General features: G+C 38.5%; 1 protein-coding gene across 14 annotated transcripts in view; it reads left to right on the top strand.

Moving 5' to 3' along the window:
* MEF2C (myocyte enhancer factor 2C) overlaps positions 1-24,144 on the top strand; it is a 166,110-nt gene that overhangs the window by 104,949 nt on the left and 37,017 nt on the right. For 9 of the 14 annotated variants that reach the window (XM_059916740.1, XM_059916750.1, XM_059916739.1 and 6 more), the window contains 2 exons: positions 18,738-18,797; positions 18,941-19,078. In XM_059916740.1, coding sequence (XP_059772723.1) covers positions 18,738-18,797; positions 18,941-19,078 — 198 coding nt within the window. Of the gene's footprint in view, positions 1-18,737; positions 18,882-18,940; positions 19,079-24,144 lie in introns of all 14 variants that reach the window. The other 5 variants (XM_059916751.1, XM_059916748.1, XM_059916752.1 and 2 more) reach the window with 3 other exon arrangements.

Genomic DNA, 24,144 nt, shown 5'->3' with positions numbered 1-24,144 from the left:
CATGCAAGGTTTTAATTCCATTTTTACCTCCAACTTTAAAAGTGGGCTTCCAATATGTATATTTTAGAAGTTTACTTCCACTTTTATGTGTAGATGTTTTTATTCTAGCAATAATTGTTAAACTCCTAGGATGTACAGAACTTTATAGTGATGCTAGGAGAGATATGTTTGGAAGACATGATCTGTGACCTCACAAAACTTACAGTCTAGCTAAGGTAGAAAATACACATGTGAATCAACCAGACAAAACACCATAACAGGCATTATGAGATATTGGGGGGGGGGGGCAGCATATAACGTAGTGTTTGGGAGCATCAATCAGTTTGCAAACTGGAGCTAAACTGCCTAAGTTTTTATCCGTCTCCACTGCTTACCGGTTGTATGTCCCTGGGCAAGTCACTTAGGCACTCTTCGTCTTAATTTCCCCATTTGTAAATGGGGTTTAATAATAGTACCTAGTACATAGTTATTATGACAATTAAATGATTAAACATTTTTAAAATGCTTGGAACAGGGTCTGGCACATAGTAAGGTTTATGGTCATGATACCTTGTAATCAAGTAATAAGTATAGGAAGTAGAATATTTTAAAAGTCAGGGAAGATGGCCATGATAGGTAGTCACTTTTAGGCACAAACAAGTCAAGTGCAGAGCGGTGGTTATGAATTGATGAAGAGGATGGGGGCAAACCTTTCAAAAGACCAATTATGCAAAGATCCACAAGAAGAAAGGAGCAAGGGCATGAAAAATATTAGTTTGATAAGAATAGAAGGTTCACATACAGAAGGAGCAGTAAGAAAAATGGCAAGGGAAATGAGGAAGAGGAGAAAACAGGTAAATCACAGGTAAATGTCTGGTGCAGAATTAGGTGCAATACGGGAGGTATGAGAATGATACTGTAGGCCTCAAGCAGTAGAATAGCATAATGACAGCCAATTCTTGAGGAAGATTCTACTGGAAAATGTAAATAGATAGAAGCAATATAATTGTACAACGTAGACGTGCCAAAACATTTTAATTTTTATAAGTAACATGTGTGTATGTGTACATGCTACAAAGCCTAAAACCTTTCATTATACTTAAGTATTTTAAGCCGTTTATGTCATCCTATGAACATCTATGATTATAATATAAAAAAGTTGTTTTTGAAATACGCATGTAATTTCAGTTTGCACTGATAACGTGCACATGGATTTCTCTGACTGAAGATGATATGTCAGCTGTAGTGTCTTAAAGGAGCAAATTATAGAGACCTCAGCAGGTGTATTTAAACTATATAAGCTTCTCTAGATTAAATTGAAGAAGAAATCAAAATCTATAAACTTTGAAGTTCCTAATGAAGTATGTGCACTTTGAATGACCACATAAACAGGATTCTGGATACAATACTGCCAAATGTAAAAACTCTGTCCTTACACTTTCACGTCTATAATCTAAAAGTCCAGCCTTTTTTTTTTTGTTTTTACTGAAGTATAGTTGATTTACAATGCTGTGCCAATCTCTGCTGTACAGCAAAGTGACTCAGTTATACACGTAGAGACATTCTTTTTTCATATATTCTTTTCCAGTATGGCCTGTAACAGTGCATGGTGTGGGAGAAGGAACAGATGCAAGTTCTAGAGAGTCAGACAAGTGGGTTTCTCCCACTTTCATAAACTCCATTCTCTTGGGCAAGTTTCTTAATCTCCGCTGAAGTTTAGCTTCGTAAGCAGTAAAACAGGGATAGTAAATCTTGCTTTTGTTTTTTTTATAAGAATTAGCTTATATAAGGTACATATATAGCCATTAGCACATGTTGGGCACATGATCCCCATAAACATGTTATTTCCTTTCCTGCTGCTCCTTCCTCCTGCATGCGTAAATGTAGGCAATATTTTCTAACTTTCTACTCTCTCTCTCTGTCTCTCTTTCTCTCTCACACACACACACACACATTCATACCTTGGACATTGACTCTTCAGTATATTTTGTGATTACATTCAACCAAAATGTCACACATTGTAAATTGTTACATATAATACTTGTGTAATAAAGTCATGAAATTCTTCAGAGATAAGATCTTCGCCATACAGATTTTAAAACTAGGGAAAAGGAAGAGAAAGGTAAAAACCAGGAGTCACAAGTAAGTCTATTAACTAAAGCCAGAACAATTGGAAAAAAAAAAAAAAAAAATAGGTGGAACCCTGTCAGATAGAGGGACTTGCCCAAGTTCTGTTGAACTCTGGTAAATAGAGTTAGGATAGAATTTATTCCCTGGTGTTCCTTGTGAACTACTATGTATCCAGGGAAGAATAGAGTGAAAAGAGAGAAGGGGGGGTTGGGGGGGGTGGGGAGGGAGGGCATGAGGGGGTGAGCTTGATTGAGGTTTTAGGGCAGTGAAAGTAATTAGCAAAGCTAAGACAAGAGGGCCCTACACTACTACTTTCTTTTCTGATGCAAAAACAAATAATTGATTTCATTAAAATACTAGCCAGCCAACAGTGTTTATTATGATGATATTGTTAACTATACAATATATCTCTCTTACATCATTTCTAGCTTGTATCTTTGCCCAGACTCCCTCAGTATTTTGATGGCAGTTAACAATACATGCTCCTGGAAGTGAGCCAAGCACTCTAAAGTATTACACATTTGGCTTAGTTCCAAGTGAACAGGTGTTTTAAATATTCCAGTCACATACCCACAATGTATATCGCTACTGGGGAAAGGATATTGTTTCTGAACCACTGATGTTTGTTTGACACTCTCTTCTGAACCACACCTATTTTGCACTCTGAAGACCTAGCAAAGATGAATTGCGATTTGAGGAAAGACAACCATCAGAGCCCTAATATTACCTATAGGAGGTGCAACAAATTTATAGTTCTGAACTCTGCACCTGATATCTGGTTACTGAGGCCAAAGCACATGCTGATCAACATTCGAAGAAATGGGGAAACAGTTTAGTGCTTTCCATGATTGAGTTCCTACAAACATGAGATATTTTATTTATTATCAGAGAAAAATATAGTAAATTATATGATAGCAAACTATTTGTTATATTATGATTAGGGAAAGAAATTTGTTTTCCATTAGACACCATCATTCAGTTTGCAAACATCCTAAAATAAAACAACTTAACTTTTGTGGAATTTAAATTATGAAAGTGAAATATTTCCTTCTGGGGGAAAAAGATTAAAACAGCTATGCAGAAATACATCTACCCAGAAATAATTCTGAAGATCCTTTCAAAATTCTTAGCTTCATGGTATAGTGCGCGCACACACACACACACACACACACACACACGTGCAGTGCATGTGAGACTGGCAGTTTTTCTAGCAGATGAACTCAGATATATAACTTCCATCTTCCTGTGTACCAGTTCCTATGTCAGATCAACAAAACTTTCATTGATTTCTATCTGTCCCTTTAGCTTCAGCAGTGGCGTAATGTAATAAGTTGGGGTAGGGGGGCTTCCTAACTTCTCCCAGACATCTGCTTTGACTTCAGACCTCATCTCGGTATAGATTGGATTCCTCTGACCATTAGTCAATTATGTGCATTATCTTATGGAAACAGATTTTGGACTGTGTTTTGCTTCCTCTTTTAATGGTACTGTTTCCCCTCATCTTTTAACAGTGGACTTTAAAAAGAATTGGGATTCTATTCAGAATGATGGTGATGGCTGTTTGAGGCATTTTTAAACCATTAGGTGGTTAATATGTGGTTAATATTATTTATTCAACAGAAAATTGACTTTAAGCCTGTGTAAAAAGCCACGTATCATAATTGTAAACTTCTTTTAAATGCTACACAACTTAGTTTAATTTCAATTTTCAAAAAGTCCAGTTTCCCATCTGAGAGACTTGTGTGTGTTGGCCTGGCTGGGGAATCCTCCAGAGAAAACAGGGCAGCTAAGCCACTGCGGAAGCAGAGTGGGTGACTGTGGGTGGCATTTCCCTGCTGAGTCAGGTCCGTGCCAGCCTTTCCCCAGGCTTTTACTAACAGTGAGGGTTTTCTGACAAGATGCAAAACCCAAGTCTTGTGGTTCTTGAAACTCTCCTGCAGTTTTCCCCTTTTCCTTGGGACTGGGAAATTTTCACTTAAGGAGATCTCACTTCTTGCTCTGTCTTCCTGTAACTGCTGGAAAAAATTGGGAACTTTTACAGTCGTTCCTTTTACTTTTCCTCCCATCCGGCCTATAAAGTAACAGGGTTATCAGTATCATTTTGAAAACAAAGGAAAGGAAAGAGCTTATGTACCCATGTTTTAAAAGAAGAATTTTTATAATGCATACAAGATTTCTCCTTGATCCTGTAGCTTTGCCCAGAGAGAAACAATAGTTTCTCCATAAAAACATGCATTTCTTCTCTTTTCCCCAACCTACCCCCCTCCAACCCAGCAACAATGTCATCTCATAGTTACCAGCCTTGCATCACTTATCTACTCAAGCAAATTGAAGGCAAGAGCTGAGCAGTTAGATTGTGAATCTAAAGAATATACGCACCAAAAAATATAAAGCAACCTTTTTTCCTTAGGAACAGAAACTTTTTCCTGCAAAGTGTTGTTTTAATAATTGCAGCAAACCTACACTTCACCCAGGTAGATATAGCCAAAACATTATTGCAAAGGACTTCCTTCCTCATCTTGAAAATATAGGGGTTGAAAAATTAAGTCACCTTTCTTTCCTTAGGTTTTCAACAATCTCCCCTTCATTTTAATTAGGTAGCTGCATCCAAAATATTATTGAAGGGGCCTTCCCCTCTCTGCAGTGGCTATTCCAATAGCACAACAGGGAAAACATTTTAGATAAGCTCATTCATCAGAAAATGAATTCCATTACAAATGTATCCCTTTATGGAAAAATAAGATTCGTCAAACATTAACCAATTTCACCTAAGAGTAAGTGTTCAAAGAAAACATAGGCATAATTTAGGCAGTCTTTATAATGGGGCGAATTTGCAGAGGCAGAATAGTGAGCTAGCTAAGAGAGCTAATTCTGGAGCTTGGACATGAGTTGGTTAAGTTGCTTCTACCACTAACTAGCTTGGTGGACTTCAGCAAGTTCTTGAACCACTTCGCCCTTCTTTTTCTTCATCTGTAGAATGACAGTCATAGTGGAGGAGTAGCTGTGAGGATTAAAAAAAGATCCATGCCAAGCTACAGGCTCAGTCCCTGGCACACAGTATATACTCAATAAATGGTAGGTGTTATTGCTGAGGAACAGATTCAATTAAGGCGAAAATTAATATTTTGATAGTGCGGGAAGACTGGTTTAATTTCCTCTTCGTGCCGTAGAAGAGGAAATGTTGTTTTTATAATTATCTAATGAATAATATGGAAGAAATTATTGCACAAATGAAAAATCTTAGTTCACCACTGAACTAACAAAATCACTGAGAATTCATAAGTTATGGAAGTTGAAATACCAAACTTAAAAATCAGGCTGCGGTACATTTCCAGTGATAATGCCTGAAATTATTAAAGCCATCCTGGCTACAAAAGCAAGCAGCTACCGCCACAGGGGCCTGGAGCCCAAGGCCACACAGACTCGTCAGAGAAGGCCGTCTGGGGCCAGAGGACAGAGCAGTCTGTGAGACCGGCAGCTGCCACTTGGCCTCACTGAGTTAGACAACAGGTGCTGAGCCGCTGCCAGGGGTGGGTATCAGGATGAGTAAACTGGCTGATGGCCCGTGATAAAGCTTTATGATAGATCATAAAGTGCTGAGCCCACATACCAGGAGAAGCCAGCTTACATACCAAGGGGGATCACTTGATGTGCTCGCTTGATTATTTTTTCCCTCTCTCTTTCACAACACCTTTAGCTCGTCTCTCTCACTCACTTTCATTCCCTCCCTCCCTCTTTTCCCACTATGTATTTTCTATCTGTCACCTATTTATCCTCTCTTTCTCTCCTTCATTCTTGTCATTACTTGCCTTAAATATTTACTGTCCTTGCCTTTCCGGTTTTCATTTCTCAATACTCTCTCTAGCTTTTGTAGCATCTTGTGAAATGCAAGGTGACCGAATACAAAAACTAAGAAAGTTACTTATCTGTGTAATGTATGACATCATGGGAAATGTGATTTTATGAACTACCAGTTGGTCCAAGGTTCTGGGCCCACAGATTCATATATAGATAACATTCATAGCATAAGGAAAGTGAATTGAAAGGAGTTTGATTTTAATTACTAGGTCATTTAATTTAGACACATAAATTTACAAAAATTTAAATTTGCACATAAAATAATAAGGTGACAGCGTATGTAGGCCTTGATCAGCACTTGATAATAATACTAGGCTTTCTAAAACATTTCTTATGAATTTTATTTTATTTGTAAATATTTAATCCAGAAGGGAATATCCTAGTTTGCCATAATGGAATGTATCTTAGGTATTTTCAGAATCCATTTGTAGATGGCCTATGGCCTATTTATTTCTAATTATTACCTTCAATTCATAATTGTCTACACTAATGAGAAAGGACCCTTCACATCAAAACTATAAAATAGCAGGAACTACAATGTGAGTCAAGGAGATAGCAACCCCCAATAACAAAAGAGCCAGGAAACTAGAGGGCAAGTCCCTGTGGAAAGTTGAATAAAGAGTCCTGACTTTGAAATGCTACTGGCATTTTTGATGTCTGTCCCATAGATACTCTGGTTATTTTTCTGGTAGCATCTGGAAATAATTATATTGTTAGGAAAGCAAACAGAGAGGGCCTTTGATTAATGAACTCAAAATTCATACTAATTGATGAAATTCTAGGTGCCAGGTGCTCTGCTTGGTCCTAGGGATTCCCAGATAAAAGGCGCAGCCCTGCCCTCCAGGAGCCCAGTCTTGTGTGGACACTGAGGCGGGCGCATAGTGACCCCACAGAGGGAACCACTCCGAGACTGCAGGGCGGGTTAGTTAAATAAACCGTGACTAGAATGATAGCAGTGTGTTTTGTAAATACAACAAAAGCCTTAAAAGGGCTAGAACTGAACAACTGCCTGAGGATTTTGAAGCACTTTTATTTTTAAGCACCTTTTATTTATCTGACGCTCCTTGATTACTAAGAAGTACAGTTTTAACAAACTTTTTTTCATTGGACACCTGCCCAAGGTAATTGAATGTAAAGTCCACCACTGATTACCAATCCACGTGTTAGGTTTGTGATAGTAACATAACAACTATAGAGGATAAATAGATTAGACCCTTTCCTTCCCCACAGTAGTTTTTAATGTGGTGAGAGAGATAAGAGGTATAAACCAAAATAAACTTATTTGCAGAAAAGAAAGGAGGGAGCATTGTAAGTGTACTGCTGTGCATTTGGAGGTTTGGTCTGAGGGACTTTCTTAATGCCTGATGTGAGTGTGACAGGTAGAGATTTGTTACCTGACCAGTTGATAACATCCTGCAAACCTGACATCCAGCACAACTACCTTACTTCCAGGACAACCCTTGGAACCTATAAGGAGCCTTTCTTCCCTGCATCTTGACTTCCGGCTGCCATTGCTGGCCTGTTGTTTGCTTGGGAGTACATCCTGCTTTTCTGTCCACACACCAAGACTGATGAAGTCCCGTGGTGTCCTTCCAGCCACTGGTGTAGCTGGCCCAGTCCCTGACCAGTGACCATCCCACCCATATGATATTTTGGGCACTCTCTGTTAAGCAGAAAGTTTTCTAGTATGTTAGCCAATAAAACGAAAATATTAATACTGTATTAACCAAGTTCCAGGGGATTCTACATTGAAAGAGGCAAGTCATAGGAGTAAGGCTAGAGACCAAGGTTGCTAGCCTTTGACAGACCTCACAAACATTGCTAATGTTGAAAGGAGAGAGAGAAGGTTCAGTGTTAAAGGAAAGGAAAAGCTTGGATCCCCACTAGCTTTTGCTTAATCTTTCTGAGCCTCCTTATTATATGTCACCAGGCTCTCCTTAGAGGTATTCCCATGTATGACACCCATCCAAAAGAGTTAACCAATTTCTTGCAACGTTCTACTGTCTACTGCACTAGTTGCCAAGGATAGAAAGAAAGCGCTCATGAGACACTTCCTGTCTACAGAAATCTTATAATCTAGAAAATAAAATAAAACAAGACTACAGAGAGCAACATTATAAAATAAATATTAATTACAAAGTTCTGAGGAAGCATAAAAGAGAGACATATTAATTCCATTAACTCTCTAGTTCATGATTCTTTCCGTTTATAATTTAAATTCATATGTGGAATTAGAGAGAGTGGTTGGTAGGGGTGAAAGCAGCTTACGCCCTGAGTACGAACCTAGCAACTGCTCCCTGTGTGTTTTCAGATCCCATTGTGTTTCCATCTTAAATAAGAACCTCTGACGCTGCAGCCTTGGATTCCATTATTCTTTTATTAACAACAATATTTACTGGGTGTTATCCATGTGCTGAGCACATTCAAGTTGTTGTGGATACAGAGGTGAAAAAAAAAGTTTCTGCTCTCATGGGGGTGTGTTCTAACACATTGAGACTCTTCCCTCCCCTGGCAGCCACTGTAGCTGTGACTCGCATATTGTTCTCATACAATGCTCTGCAGTCCTGATACCTCATTTTGACATATCAGAGCAGTATAGGTACTGAGCAGCATGTGCTAACACAGTTGTCAATACTAGTCTTCCAGATGGCATATCACAGATCCAGGCAAAACCCTCAGAACTGGTATTTAGGCTCTTCTTCACACGGTATACTGACTGGGGAGCTGGAGTATAAGAGGCCCTTTCCTATCGTTGCTGCCCAATCACTATAGAATAACCAAAGTCAAAACTTTTCTCTTGAGAAGTGTCAATAGAGAATGGCTTATTGCCACTCATTGGAGAGCAGGCTAGTTTATTGAGGAGAGAGAGAAATCAATTAGGAAAAAAGTTTGAATGTCAGGTATCATGGGGAAGAAGGTGAGGAAACCATAAATAAAATCTGTGTTCACAATCCAGAATTGGTCCTTGAAAATCTCTCTCCCCATCATTTAATAAATTGAGGTAGAGAAAAAAAAAACTTGGTGTAAAGTATTTTCAGTGATACCTCAGGCTAAAGTCTGTTCATGGTGCATGTTGGGCTGGCCTGTGACCTAAGACATGGCAACTACAACAGTAAGAATGAATGACAAAGAGAGGGTTTCCCTCTCAGGCCAAGGGCCAGCTCAGGAGAGAGTGGGCCAGGGCCAAGCCCACTGGAGCGCTTTACCTCTCTTCAACCTGGCAGAGGCTCAGGGTGGGCGAGAGGTATTAGGAAAGGAAGCAACTTAACCTTCATCTGGGAGTGGCTGGCTATCTCAGAAGTGAGATTTGGCTATCTCAGGTACCATTCTCAGGTGTTATCAAAATTGTCAGGACTCGAGTCAGTCAGTTGTCAACCTCAAATCGTTTTATTTTGTGTTATTTTATTTTGTGTTGCCTTTTATGAGTGTACACAGAGCGCTCTTCTTTTCTGATAAGCTAGTGATAAACTATAGATCCCAACTAACAAAGATTCTTAAACTTACATCAAAGGTAGTGCCCTTGTTTCTGAGGGAAAACCTAGAAACAGAGAAAAGAATGCACAAAAGCACCTCTTGCAGTATTTTTGGTTCTCACTGTGTGTATGTCCTCCTGGTGGTAACTTAGAGCACCAAAAGCCACAAAAGACTTGAGAGCATGGAAGGGATCAGCCCATGATTCCCAGGACTCAGCAATTCTAAACACAAAGGATCCCAACCCTTTGTGTCCTGTATACAATATTCTATGTTACCTCCACTGTTCCCTCTATTCTCCACAGGGATATCCTGTGCCACAGTCATGAAGTAATTACAGAGATTGCTTTAACCTACCAGAACTCATGCTCCTTGAATTTTGACTTACCGATCTTATTAAAATAAAAAACACTGTCACCTTAGGAGACCACCCAACTCATTTCAGTTAGTCTGTCACCGTTAGAAAGTATGACTGTCAAATTTGTTTGCTTATTCATTCATGCAATGAACAGTTACTGAGAACATATATTGAGCCCACATATATTAATCAGACCCTCTGTCGGGAGCCAGAAATATCCAACCCTAACAGAACTCACTGTCAAGTGGTGAAGCAGACATGTTAAAAGATAAATTACAATATAAAGCACCACATATTATTTAAAAAACACAAAAAGGTAAGGATTCTAGGGGTACAGAGAAGGGAGTCTCTAAGTGCCTAGGAGAGTTAGGAAGAAGCTTCGCAGACCAAGTGATGCCTTAGGTAATAGATGTCCTAGGATGACTGTGGTTTGTGTAGCAGAGAGGAGTAAAGAAGGATATTCCAGACAAGAATAAATGATACATATCGAAACAGTGTTATTAAAGGGGCTACCTAACTTGGGAAATGGGGAGAAGTTCCCCCTTGGCAGAACCTAGAGCGCTGGGGGAGAAGAGAGGAAATAGTGTCGGAAAGGCAGGCGGAGGGCTTGCTGTGAAAACTAGTGGGTGAGGCTGTTGGAAGCCACCGTGGTTTATAAGGAGAACAGTGATACAGTTAGATTTGCATTTTATTAAGACCCTGCCAAAAGAAGGAAGAATGATTAACTGGAAAGTGGGGGTCAGGGGACAAACAGACTAGGGATGGGAGACCAAGTAGATAAACAATGATGGTTGAGTCAAGAGATGGTGGAGTCTCGGGTGATTTCTGGGTCTCCAGCTCCAGCAACTAAGTTGCGATGTTTCCTAGGAAAGGAAAGTTGGGAGGGGAATGGGTGAAAGGAGAGGATGGAATCAAAAATATAAATGGGAAAATCAATGATGTAGCAGAGATCATGGGAATCCTACAGAAATGAGGAAGTACGATGACTAAGTATAATCCTGAGCTGACTGATAAATAAGGCACTGAAGGCTACTCCCTTTTCAAATGACTAATCACGCACTGGCCCAACTTGAATAAAAAGGCATTTGCAACTAGATAAGAGCCACAGGGAAACAAAAATAATGATTTGACCTTACTGTCATTACTCAAGATAACATATACATCTTCTTTTGTTAAAATAAGTCATTAATGGTTTATAAATTATGCTTCAACATGTTATTTTTAAAGAATCAGTGCCCCAATATCTGCTTTTTTATCCCTGTATCCTATTTGCAAGTAAAATGCCATAGTCCAAAAAGGTTAGTAGATGAATTGCATTCATATTTTGTACTTTCAAAAATCCTGCTTCCTGGTCTTTGTTCATTTGCTCCTCTCCTCTCTTTCTCAACCTTTGTTTAATTTATAATTCTGCCTTATCTTTTCCTTCCTTATTTAAGAAATCACTAACATCATCCATTTTTCAAACTCATCTACAGTTTGATCCTTTATATCTCAGATTTTTGTTTTGTATTCCAGCCTTTATTTTCTTAGCCTGCTTTATAGAGATTATTAGGATTAACTGCATATTTTAGCATGCATTTCAGTCACTGTATATGAAAACATTCCCTGTTTCATATTTCACTTCAGATCTCTCCTGGATTCAGAATGTCAGGAGACATTTCATGCCAAATTTCCCCATCTCAGTCCTGTTCTAGGCCAGCCTCCTTGATGCATGCCTGTCCAGGTTCCAAAAGAGGTGTGGTGGAAGAAACCTTAATAAAAACACGAAACCACTGACCTATCCTGAGGAAGCCTGAATCATCTGCTTGGCCCTAGAATCACCCTGATTTTCCATGAATCCTCCAGGCTAAGATTGGCCCAGAATAAGACCAATGTCAAAGCCAGAGAGAACAGTGGAGCAGGAGACCAGTATCCAAGAATGGGGAAAAAAATGAACTTTGCCCAAGAATTTTGAAACATACTCATTTCAAATTTATAGTATCTGACTCACATTCCCAAAAGTTTCCCTGTATTCCTTTCTTGAAGCTTTCTGCTTTTCCTTTTCTAACCTTATACATGCTGCCTAAAATACCACTCCCTTTTTTCTCCTCCTGTGCTGAATTCTGTACCCCTTTTTCCTGCTACCCATTTCATAACTGAGATTATATACTTGTGGCTTTTCTCCCTTAAAGATTTCATGAATGTTCAGTTTTTCTGACATTACATATGTAGACCAATACAGCAGATTTTAAGTATTTAATGATATAAATCTCCTGATAAGTTATGATCAGTTTCATTCCTAGTACACATTATGCCTCTACTGCATTGCTTTCTAAGTTTAAAATGGTACATTTCAGAAAATAGTCACTTTGTAACAGTTACTTAAAAAGACTAAAATAATAACTGACTTTTAACAGTGTGAAATAATAATATAAAATGTGAAAAAAGAAAATTGCAGTTGCAAAACTCCTACACTGAGACTACACTTTCTCCCTCTAGCATTTCTTCCTGTTCTTTCCGTTCATCCATTCATTCAGTCTGTCATTAATACTGCAAACATTTATTAAGCTTCTGCCTCATGGCAGGCCCTGTGCTAAGTCCTCGTGATAGAAGATGACTAGTAAACAATGCCTAACCTCCAGGAGCTCACTCATGGGAAGAAAAACATGTAAACAAATTATCTTAATCATATATCCAGAAAAAGCATTCTTACATCCAGAGGACCACAGACAACACCTGACATAGTAGCACTTAGTAATATGTGTCAAGAGGTCTAGATCCCACTACCATTTTCACCTTCAGCCAGCCAAATAGCCTCTGTCCAGTCGCAAAACCTCTGCATGCAGTATCACTGAAGTGGAATGTGTGTTCTGTTCACTCAGCAAGCATTTACTGAGCACCTACAGTGTGTCAGGCTCTGTTCTATATTGCAACTTCAAAAGTGAATAAAGGAAGGTGCTTTAATTACCTAGCGATTTAGCAATGGAGACAAACACATAAATAATAATTTGCGATAAAAGCTCTAATAGAAAAATGTATACAAGAAATGAGTGCATGAATTAGGGAGAAATTAATTCAGTCCTGGTGATCAGAGAAGTCTACAGAGAGGCGAGGATGTGTCAGCTGTCCCTTGGAGGAGGACTGTCTGCATACAGGGAACAGATACTGGTGGGGTCATTCCGGTAGGAGAGCCTGGCTTGAGCAAGGGCATGAGATATGAAAGGCCAGTGCTGGTGCAGCATTATCCTCTCTCTGGAAGGCATGAGGAAGAGCCAGATGGTCCTTGGTGGTCTCATCCAATATTAGAGTATCAGTAATTCTAGGAACTATCACCCTCTAAATACTTATATGAAAGAATTTGTGGCCATTAGGAGGAGTGGCTGGATATTTCTTTAGGTCTGTACATTAAAAGTCTTCAAATCTTCAATCAGTCTTTTATTTCCAGTATTTAAAGATGGAAAATTATTCAGTGAAAATAATTTCAAGTCCAATATGAAGATTGTCTTTTGAGGAGAGGAACGAAAACAAAACAGTGAAATTCTCCAGCTCTTCCCAGGCTTACCTGAGTAGGAGTTAATATCTGGTTAGAATGAGCATTAATAACCTAGAGAAATGTAGTGTTGTTAAGGTTTATGTTTTTGATTTCTTATGAAAATTTTCACCACAAATGGATAATTTAGGATAATATTTAATTTTTGCATACTCTATACTAGCTATGATTTGCCTGTCTAATTAAAGTCTACCTACTGATTTACTAAATTCACAGTATTTTAATGTGCCTTTTCATTTCTATATTAAGAACAAAGAAGAACGATGGAACAAGGAAAGAGAGTATAGACAATGCTTACAGTTTTGATTATTAAAACTTGTGGAGGAATTTCTTGGCACCTGATCTTCCCCCAGCCTAAGTAATCTGTGCTAGAAACCACCAAAAGACATACAATATTATAGGTCAGGTCAGAGCTTTTAGTTTGAATTTGTATTGCCTGCTTCTCTACAGGTACACAAAACAGTGTCTGGTATACAGTAGGTTCTCAGTAATTATTTGCTGAATGTGTTTTAAATGAAGTAAGTCATTGAGCACAGTCCTTAAGGTGGCAGCCACTCCACAGATACTGAAGGGCCTGGAAGCAACAGTGTTGTATCAGCACCAGGGTGGGAGGGTATTTGTGAAATGCGCTCAGAAAGTTCAGCGAAGGGCAGTCTCCATTTCAACTGCACCTCCTGCGCCTGTGTGGATTCACTGCTTTCTAAAGATTATTCAGCTTGTGAAGAGCACACACTTATCTTCATAAAGCTGTGATAGACAAGCACAAAAATGATTTAATATCAGAGAAAGGAAGCTATTTTTCCTAAGTTGATGTCTTTTTTTCTTGGCTTTTGTGTGAACAGGACATTCACTCAACTTATAATAACAATTCCTGCATGTGTTCTTGATACATCAGCCCTTGGAAGAGTAATGCTAGCTGTGCAAGAAAGGGTGATTGTTTGAATTTTAACGAAAATTAGTAAGAGTATTTTGGGGTTTTTTTCACAAGGGGATTTGAAATTTCTGCTGTGAAATGGGGAGGCACAGAAAAAGAAAGATGATGGAAATAATATATTCTTGAGAACTAAGACTGCAGACATGGAAAGAAATTGAATGACTGGAAGCTTTTAATCTGTGATGGTGGGTCTCTGAAAGAAGCTAAATTTTACTTAAATAGCATCAACGTAAAATATTATAGTCTCCATACAATTGAAAAAGGCCAATAATTTAGATATTTCTTTTCGACTAACAAGAAATAAATTAGGAAGGGGAAGCCAGTTTTAACCATTGTATACAGAAGGGATTTTCTAGTTGATAACATAATGTCTAAGACAAGATATGAGAGCTCCATGTGGCATTCTTTTTCATTTATATTCCTTTCAGTAATGAAATAGAATCTGTTCCCTACATCTATTTCATTAGAATTTTTGAGGCACCTGTCACCTATCATTGTCAGTTTATATGTATTTCAAGTTTTCCCAATGAACAAATGTAATAATGCAGGGTCCATATGTCCACATGTCTGGGAGGGGAGATTCCACGTGGTTTTTGGATTACCTGTCTGCACTCCTTTTCCCATTTATTGTTTGGAGTATGTCACCTTCTGTCAATCTAATTACTTCTCTCAGAAAAGGCTGTTCTCAGCTCACTGCATGACAGTCGCTGCCTTGTGAAAACATCCCAGAAGCCTCTGCAGTCAACGATCTACCCCACAAGTGTCACTCTCACATGGAAGGCTGACTCCAGATTTACAGAGTTCTCTGAGGGAAGAGTTTCTTTAGATGTGAAGCAAGGGAAGCTGGTGGTTTCAGTAGATCTCTTGCCTTATCTTGACATACAGAATAAATCTCTCAAAACATAGTCAGCTGAGAGGCACTTAAAATATATACATCCAGGACTTCTAGCCCCTGTGAAAGAATAATGATTTAAGTGCCTACATTACCTGACCAGTAACATTTATAAAAGATCAGAGAATCTTTCAAAGGCCAGTGACAGAGATTTTGATTTTACTAGAAAAAGGCCGTAGGGAATAATGCTTATTTATCCATTTAGTAATCCCTTTAGTTAATATCAGCTATTTATTACTGTGATAAAGACAGACTTGGCTGAATCTCATACTAATTCTTTTGTCATCATTAAACAGCTGTAGATTTTTAATATAATAAAGATAAGATTAGTCTTACGGTTCGACATTCAAACTATGGTAAAGTTTGTGCCATTACTTCCATTTTCAGAGCTTTATAATTCCACTGTAATAATTTGTACTTAGCAGAAATGTGTTCTACAAGATCTCAGCTGAGAGTAATATTTTTGAACAGTTTTTTCAATGTTCTGGTTATGTGATTATGGGAATTTAGAGCTCAATATGCTCTTGGGTTTTGTGTTTGTATTTCTCAAAATACTCCTCTTTTAAATAACATAATATAACTTGAAATAAGACTATAAGTGCCTTTAAATGGTAGAGATATTTCATTACTTAAATAGTGGTGATATTCATTGTAGGATGATGTAGTCAGACATAAGAAGAATTTACTGGGAGAAAATGAGCCACTGTTTCCCTCTTATTCCCATCACTGGCATTTCCTTTGTGACTTCATGCCACTTGCTTTGTTTACTTAATAGTTTATATAAGTGTTTAGGTATAAAGGAGCTATTGATCTAATTCATTTTTTAACCTATAAACTGAGAAATGTTTTATTGAACAACAAGCATTCCCGCTTGGTCTAAAACTTGACATCTAAGAAGTATCAACATGTTAGCCATATTTTTATACTTACAATTTTCCCACACCCTAATTTTTTTTTCAATTCTACCTAATTTATTTCAGTGTTCAGTCCACTGCTGTAGGTACATATGAGTGGGCGAGGTCTATTCCACATCTCTCACTTCGCACTTCACAAGTGTGGGAAAGCCTAGGCAGGGGCAAGGTGACGGCACCGTGGCCTGGCAGGAGGCGGGAGCCTTGGGCCATTGTGCTGGGACATGCTGGCCTGAGACCTGGCATAAGGTTTCCTGAAATCTTCCTGGAAGATTTGTGAGAGATAATGAGTTAATATTTGTGGAGCTCTTTCAATAAAGTGTAATTGATGTTTGAATTTTTATAAACCAAACACAATATCTACCCCTGAAAGCTTTGTAAGAATATTTAGCACACATGTATGTGCCAGATGGATTGTAATGACAGTTGACAGGCCTCTCCTAACCCTTGCGTTCTGTTGTCAAAAATCTGCACATCAAAACAACTATAGTTTTCACAAGAAGATTTATTGGATAAAAGATTCGGGTGCACATTGAAAAATCTACTGTCTAGATAAGACTGTAAATTAATGTTATACCAGATAAGACCTTAAATGAGGGGTTTATATAAGAATATTCTTAACATGCCCTAGAGAAATATCAGTAGATAAATTCTGAAAAAATATCAAATAATATGTTCTTGATCTTACATATTTTTTTCTGCATAAGTGAATTTTTATGAAAAATTCGTGGAGTATGATGCAAGACACTCAGAAATTATTCTTAAAAGCTCAAGGACATGTGGAGATCAAAGCAGAACCACATCATAATACAAATAGTCGTCACCCGGAAGAATGTTTTTGTGATTGAGATAATGCTAACAAAAGAGTTTAAAATATAGGAAATTAAGTTAGCAAATAAAATTGTTATTCTAACGTATTGTGACATCCTCTATAGTATTATTGTAGGAACCCTCTAGGAGTGCTTATTCTGGGTGAAAAATGATAGCTGTAAATCCATGAGAGAGGGACAGGTGGCCCCACCAGTTATAAATTCCCCAAGATTGTAAATGTATATTTTATCACCGTGTGTCAAAATATTCATTTTAATATTCAAACATTTTACCACATAATAAGCTGTAACCATATGTTTATTTGTTATATTATATCACTATAACATTAATAAATATTTACAGAGCCACAGTGTATCTTAGACATATTCAAAATGGTAGCTCTCAGTTTGATTTTAACTGAAAATCTTTAGTGCTTCAGAAACTAATTTTTAAAATGTTACATTTGTTACACATCAATAAGAGCCAAGGAGTTTAAATTTTAAGACTCACACCCCCTTTTTAACTCATGTTGTTTTATTTGTTTTCCCCAATTTCATGAATTAAAAATGGAGTGTTATCTCAGCTTTGAATTCCTTAGCTTGATGTCGCAGCTTTTGCTTTATTTGTATGTGAATTCGGTCTTTAATAAAGATGAGCTCTGCTGAACTTTCCATTGATAAGAGACACTTAGGTACACAGCTCTTTCTAAACGATTTGGTAGTACCAGGAAAATTCAGAAATGTTGCTAGTCTATTAAAAGTTAACATGGCAAGCTGTGTGATTGATTAATCAGAAGTTTTATGATTTCTAAAAACATAACTATCTCTGTAAATAGGATCATATCCCATTAAGTTGACAACCATCAATTTTAAAAAGAAGAAAAAAAGAACGTAAAACTCCTGACTCATACTTTTCCTGTTACAGTGTTACATGAGTATTTATCCTTCTGTGACAGCTGAAACTAGACCAGACGTACATTCAGGAGACAGGAGGTTCGAGAAGAGGCACTGACTTTTCACTTTCGTGTGTCAGGAGGCAGTCTCAGGGTGACCCTCCTCAGCTGCAGCCAGGAGGAACTTGTGCTACTTCAGTCGTTACTGACTTGGTTACCTCTCTGCAGTGTTCTTTGGCTTCCTTACTCAGGTCATGATCATGAAGCCCTAAGCTCAGCTCTGTTGACGTTTTTCTCAGCCTCTGTTTAGGCAGAAAACTTCTCAGTATTATCAATTTCAGTACAGGTTTTCACACATATAAAACTCTTAACCAGACTAAACAAAGTTGATTCTCGTTATGATCACAGGGTCTGAACATTCTTAATGGGTACTTCGTGAGAATGTTAGCTGGGTTCTCCTACCACCTTTTGCTGTCAAGTGCACATCCAAAGGGGTGGCAGGACACTTTTAGTGCCAACCATTATGTTAAACTCAAACTAGGGATCTGTTGCCACCATTTCTGCTTTTGTCATGATCACATTTTCTGAAATCATTGTGTAATGTCCTAACTTCTAATTTTTCTGTGGGAAAACAGTGTTGCAATTTGCCCCCTTATTTGTATTCTGTGATCGTCTGTCACTAGATATTTGGAGCACATATGAATTCCAGATCATGAAACTTCAATCCTCATACCATCTTTGTTCATCGAATTTGGTTGCAGAAGGAATATTTCCCTTTTACTTTTTTTTTTTAAGTAGTATTGAGTGCACTGTTGAAATGACTCATGGTGTCTTTCTACGGTTTTTCTTTACCCTAATGTAATACAACACATGTAATAACCTAAAATACTGGCAAGCTTGAACGTCTGTGACACCCCTGAATGTCTTTTACAGCCTTTGTCTAGGTTTGAACTTTCCAAATTATGTATTTCAGACGTTGAGAAAGAAGGGCCTTAATGGCTGTGACAGCCCAGATCCTGATGCAGACGATTCAGTAGGTCACAGCCCTGAGTCTGAGGACAAGTACAGGAAAATTAACGAAGATATTGATCTAATGATCAGCAGGCAAAGATTGTGTGTAAGTACTCAAAACACCCTTCATTTTTTTTACTCTTGATATTTCTCTGAACCTGGCAGGCCTTGAACAAGAAAGAAAACAAAGGCTGTGAAAGCCCCGATCCCGACTCCTCTTATGCACTCACCCCACGCACTGAAGAAAAATACAAAAAAATTAATGAAGAATTTGATAATATGATCAAGAGCCATAAAATTCCTGTAAGTACCAAAGGTAGATGGCTGGTCTGCTGATAACTGCTGCAGTAACATACCTTAACCCTTTCAGTGAGGGCTTTCTCTAAGAAACACCGCAAAGTCAAACCCAGAAAATAGCCATCTCGTCCCAAGCGCAGTCACTTAGAAAGCAAGCCCTAAGGGTTGCTGAAATTATGTCATCTAAAAGATGTGCCATCAAGAAGTTCTCTCGGAGGTAGCAAGTTCACAGGAGGAAGAGAAAGATCTGTGTGACACACACTGAATTTACATAATCTCTTAAACGCACAGTCCGCACAAATCACCAGGCACTCGTCAAACACTAAAGTCTCCTTCTGAGTGAGGATTGACTGTAAAGATGCACGAGTGAAACTGCAGTTCTCTCGTGTAAACTGACGCTTATCACCCAAGTACAAGCTTATTCCTGAATGAAGCTTCAGCCCTCTCCCTAAACATGAAATTCAGCAGCAGCACTGAAGGGTTAAAGCTAATGCTCGCTGCAGAGAAACAGACTGCATGACAACCTAATGGTAAGATTTCAACATGTTTGTGTGATGGGGTGATTTTAAAGCTTTGTCAGAATATTCGCTTTGCCTATACCAACATTTTCCATGCTTTAACATTTGGCTAAATTTTGTCTTAACCAAGTCAAAAAATTCCTAACAATCAATCATATGCCTTGCCAGATATTTAAGAGAAATAACTCTGCATGTATTATTTTGTTTGCCCATATGTAGAGGGGGAAAGTACATACCTTTTGTTCTATTCTGTCATCAGTCAAGTGATGTTTATTTTGTGACATAAAGTGATGCAACTCGAGGTTCACATGCTTTCTGAGTAACTTTCTGTTAGTGTCCCAACTGTCATTGTATACAAGCTCCTCAGTAGATAATTAATTCCTTTCTCAAAAAAGTACATTTTTTGTAAGTTAGGGAAACAGCCTGAACCTGAGGATTGAGAGAGACTGCAGTGAAAACAGGCCTCAATGCAGATATCTGGGGACAAAAGCCCCAGGCCAAATCCACAACGGCACTCACAAGATATATTAATGCTTTACACATAGTAGGTGCACAATCAACCTGTGCTGGATTAAACTGAATACTTTAAAACTTATTTATAAAATGTATGCATATTAAACTTCATGTCCTCATAAATATATGTCTGCTTCATTTGTTAAATGAAATAATGTCAACAGGAAATCTTTTGTTGAATCAGAATTATTAATACACTGTATCATGAAGGAAAGCTAACTGCCGTAAATTCTTAAAGGTTTTCATAAAACCGAGTACTACATACAACATTTCCACAGTGGGCCCTTGGTCAAATGAAACATTTCCTATCAGATGCAGCAGTGCATACTTGTTATACCCAGAATTCTTAAATGAAGTCTATTGGGATTCTGTCTTGCCCAGAAGGAGGAAAGAAACAGCTCCTTTGGGCCAATTTTTAGTTCTTATGGCCTGAGTTTCTCCCACGTTATAATACACTAGTTTAGAGCTGCTGGGCAGATCTGTGAATGTAAGATTTTAAGGTGAAGCCCATTAGGTGTCTCAGGAGGAATCCCCAGCACAGTGAGGAGAAGGGTGGTGTATGTAAGACTGGTGATCACTCTCCATGTGTGTGTGGAGCTCTAACCCCCAAAGCTCTGGGAGAACGCCCGTGTTTGCACATTGGATCATTTCGCCCATGCTCTAGGGGGAAAGAGGTGTAACGCATACCTGGATTCCCTCACCGTATTTCATCCTGTCGTGTAAAGAGTTCAAAATCAGGATACATGATTTCTTAAGAGGTGCAGTGATGTGCAGCAGGGGATGGAAAACCACATTAGAGTTTACAGGCAGAGCTGTGAGAAGGAGCCACACAGCTCCAGGCTGTTGCCTCCAAGTCTTCGTTTCTTTAGTAAGTGCTTCAGTCTCCACGATGAAAAGCCCAGTTTTCGCACATCGCTTTCAGTTGCTGGAAGTAAATTTTGTTGAAAGTTTCCACAGCTGCTAAAACATTTACAGCAGGGCAAGGACACTCTGCCCTTTGTATGGAGAGAGTGTCTCTACCTCTTTAAAAACATTACAAGACTGTTTTTCTATTTCAGAGACCCAGGTTGAAGAGTTTCCCTTTTAAAATAGAAAAATTTAATATTGCAGTCACCTGTCGGTATAATCTAATTTATGCCCTTATTCCTCAATTACATGAAATAATTCATGGATGATTTGGAATCATGTTGACCAGCATTTCCTCATGTGGGGTTTGCCATGGTTCATGCTGGGCTTCACAGTGAGAAAAAACAGCTCCATTTGAGGAACCAGGAATTAGGAAATGGGCTGAGGGATGGAGGGGCGAATGCAGGACTGGTTGAGAGAGCCCAGGAGGAAGGGAGGAAGTGGAAATAGTACGGATGCATTTTCTTCAAATAATTGGCTGTGAAGAGATAGAAATAATACTGTAACAAGGATCAAGGAGGGAGTTAAAAGGAAAAGCACTTGAGATGATTTATATGTAGAGGAGGAAAGCTTGAAGGAAGGAAAAGATTGGCCGGGTAGGTGCAATGGGGATAAAATGGCAAAGCTTCTCAAGGAAGGGAAGGGGGCTGGGATGGGAACAGGAAGGGTTTGCAGGTGTAGTCAGGGTGGTATGTGGGAGGGGGAAATTGAGGGGGTGACCACCTCATGACCTCTGTTTTTATACTGAATTCAGCTTCTATAGCTATTGAGATGGGGGAGCAGGTGCTTGGGAGAGAGTGACGTGGGTATAGATATTGTGAGGAACGGGGGATGGAGGGGGTGGTGAGCACAGGCCAGAGTCGTGGGGCAGCCTGGAGGGGATTTGGGTACCAGCACACGGTAGTCACTAGTCATCAGCGTTGTGTGCTTCTTTTCTCTGCTAGTTCTCAGCAGCGTGGTAATGGTTGATCAAAAGTTAAGGGTGTCAGTAGTGGCCCAAAAAAGGGATTCAGTTCAGTCATTCACACTGAATGAAAGAGGGCCTATTAAGTAAAAATCTTTTATTAAAAATATTTTATTGGACTTTTCCTTGCGGTAAGTTTGGGAAAATCATGGGGTTTGGATAAGAGTTGATACCTTTCTGAACACGATGACTCACTTTGGTAACCATGATCAATTTGTTCAGGGATAGAAACTAGAAGCTGTTTAGCTCTCATGCCTATATGAAAAAGCCAGTGCCAGTGTCGTGGGCATGTGACCTGTGCAGTTACGCAGGGCCCTGCTCTCCTAGGGCCACACTTGGTTAAATGCTCTGCTGTCACCCTCTTGAAATTCTTAGTAATTTTTTAACAAGCGCCCCACATTTTCATTTTGCCCTGAGCCCTGCAAATTATACAGCCAGTCCTACCTATAGCATTTTAATCACCCCAAATTCCTTCTTCCTTCCTATCTTGAGGGTTCTAAAATTTGAAGCCCGGCCCTGAAATCTTTGCAAGTTTGGAGTTTTTAATGACTTTTTGGCTTTTGCTTTTTAGACAAAAATTTTAAAAATTTAGATGCTTTTAAGTTCTTAATTTTGAAAAGTCAAGAAGAAAAAGAAAAATGCCAATTTCTAATAGGCATGGGTACGTTATTATAGCCTTGGCATTTCCTAAAGCATCTAGAGCTGGTTGGTTTCTTTTATGGATGCAGCCACTTCAGGGCCCACATAAGTTCGAGGGAGATTAAATGACTTGCCTGGTTAAGTTGCTTTTTATTACACCACCTGGACTGCAGCTGAGATTTCTGATACAAAGGCTGATGTTCTTTCTGATTCCCTGAAACACCTCACTATGGTCGTATTTAAGCTTATAATTTGATTTCAAATTTATTTAGCCAGTTCCTGATACAGATAAGGAAACAAAACAAAAGATAGAATGCAACAGATGTTACCGTATTTTATGAATTGTGAATTTTTGAAGTATGCTCTGATATCAGAATTATATCTGACTTCTGTTTAGCCAATCACAAGAGAGTTTTATAATAACTCTCATCAAATTGTTTACAGTCCAGAATTCTGGAAACTGAATAACTCTTGGGGATGATGGTCAGAGGAAGAGAGGAGTAGAGAGACTTTCACTAAATTGGTTAGTAGAGTGGTTCAGAATTTATTAAATGATTATGAATCATTCTCTCTATTTTGGATGTGGACATAAGCATGGGGGAGGAGGGAGGTATTGGCTTTGCTCTCTACTGAGACACAATCGATATTCTGTAGAATATTCAGGGGAGAAGTAGTTTTACAGCAGATCCTTAGGGTTCCCAGGTAAACATTTATAAGTAGTAATAGTGAATATGGATTAAAACATTTGTAACCAAAAGAAAGCTTTAAAATACCAAATCTGAGTAAATATGAATGATAGGAGTCTTTAGGGTGTATTTTTCCCCAAGCCCTCCGTCACACCCTGGCATCAGTGGGCATAAGCATGCACCCCAACGTGGACGTTCAGCCACGTTCCGTGAGAATCCAATTAGTTCATTATGTTTGTGGTTCATAAATAATAAGCTACTAATATGCAGCCCATACTCACTTCACAGTATAATTTCTGACTGAAATATTTTATTTCTATCCAAAAACATATACTGTGTTGCATGGTGATTTAGTAGCAAAACCAATAGACTCGGTCACTAGTTAGATGACCTTGGGCCACTTACTTAATCTCATCAATTTAAAAAGGAAGGAATATTTCTATAGTGAAGGGATGTTGAAACGGTTGAGTCATATCATGTATGTAAACTATAGTATAGTGTCTGCTCAGAAAATAATATATAGTAAGTTGTAAGCTTGTACGTTTTTATGTTAATATAATATCTTACTAAACATTCTTCTTTGAATAAAAATATTCAATTAATATAATAAGAAGTAGACTAGGGTATGTATTACTTCATAGCAAAAGAGCTTTAGCACCTTGATGAAAGGGAACGTTATTTGACCAACACCTTGATTGCTCTTGTAAAAATAGGGAAAGAAGAGAGAGGGAAAGAGATCAGGAGATGGGTGGGAGCAGGGGCAGGATTAAGTAGAGTAGTCAGGGTGGGCTTCCTTGTGAAGATCAGATATTTTTAAAATTTATTCAAGTATAGTTGATTTACAAT

The sequence above is a fragment of the Balaenoptera ricei genome, chromosome 3 (assembly GCF_028023285.1).
Source record: "Balaenoptera ricei isolate mBalRic1 chromosome 3, mBalRic1.hap2, whole genome shotgun sequence".
Lineage (NCBI taxonomy): Eukaryota > Metazoa > Chordata > Mammalia > Artiodactyla > Balaenopteridae > Balaenoptera > Balaenoptera ricei.
This window is presented reverse-complemented; position numbering and strand designations above follow the sequence as displayed.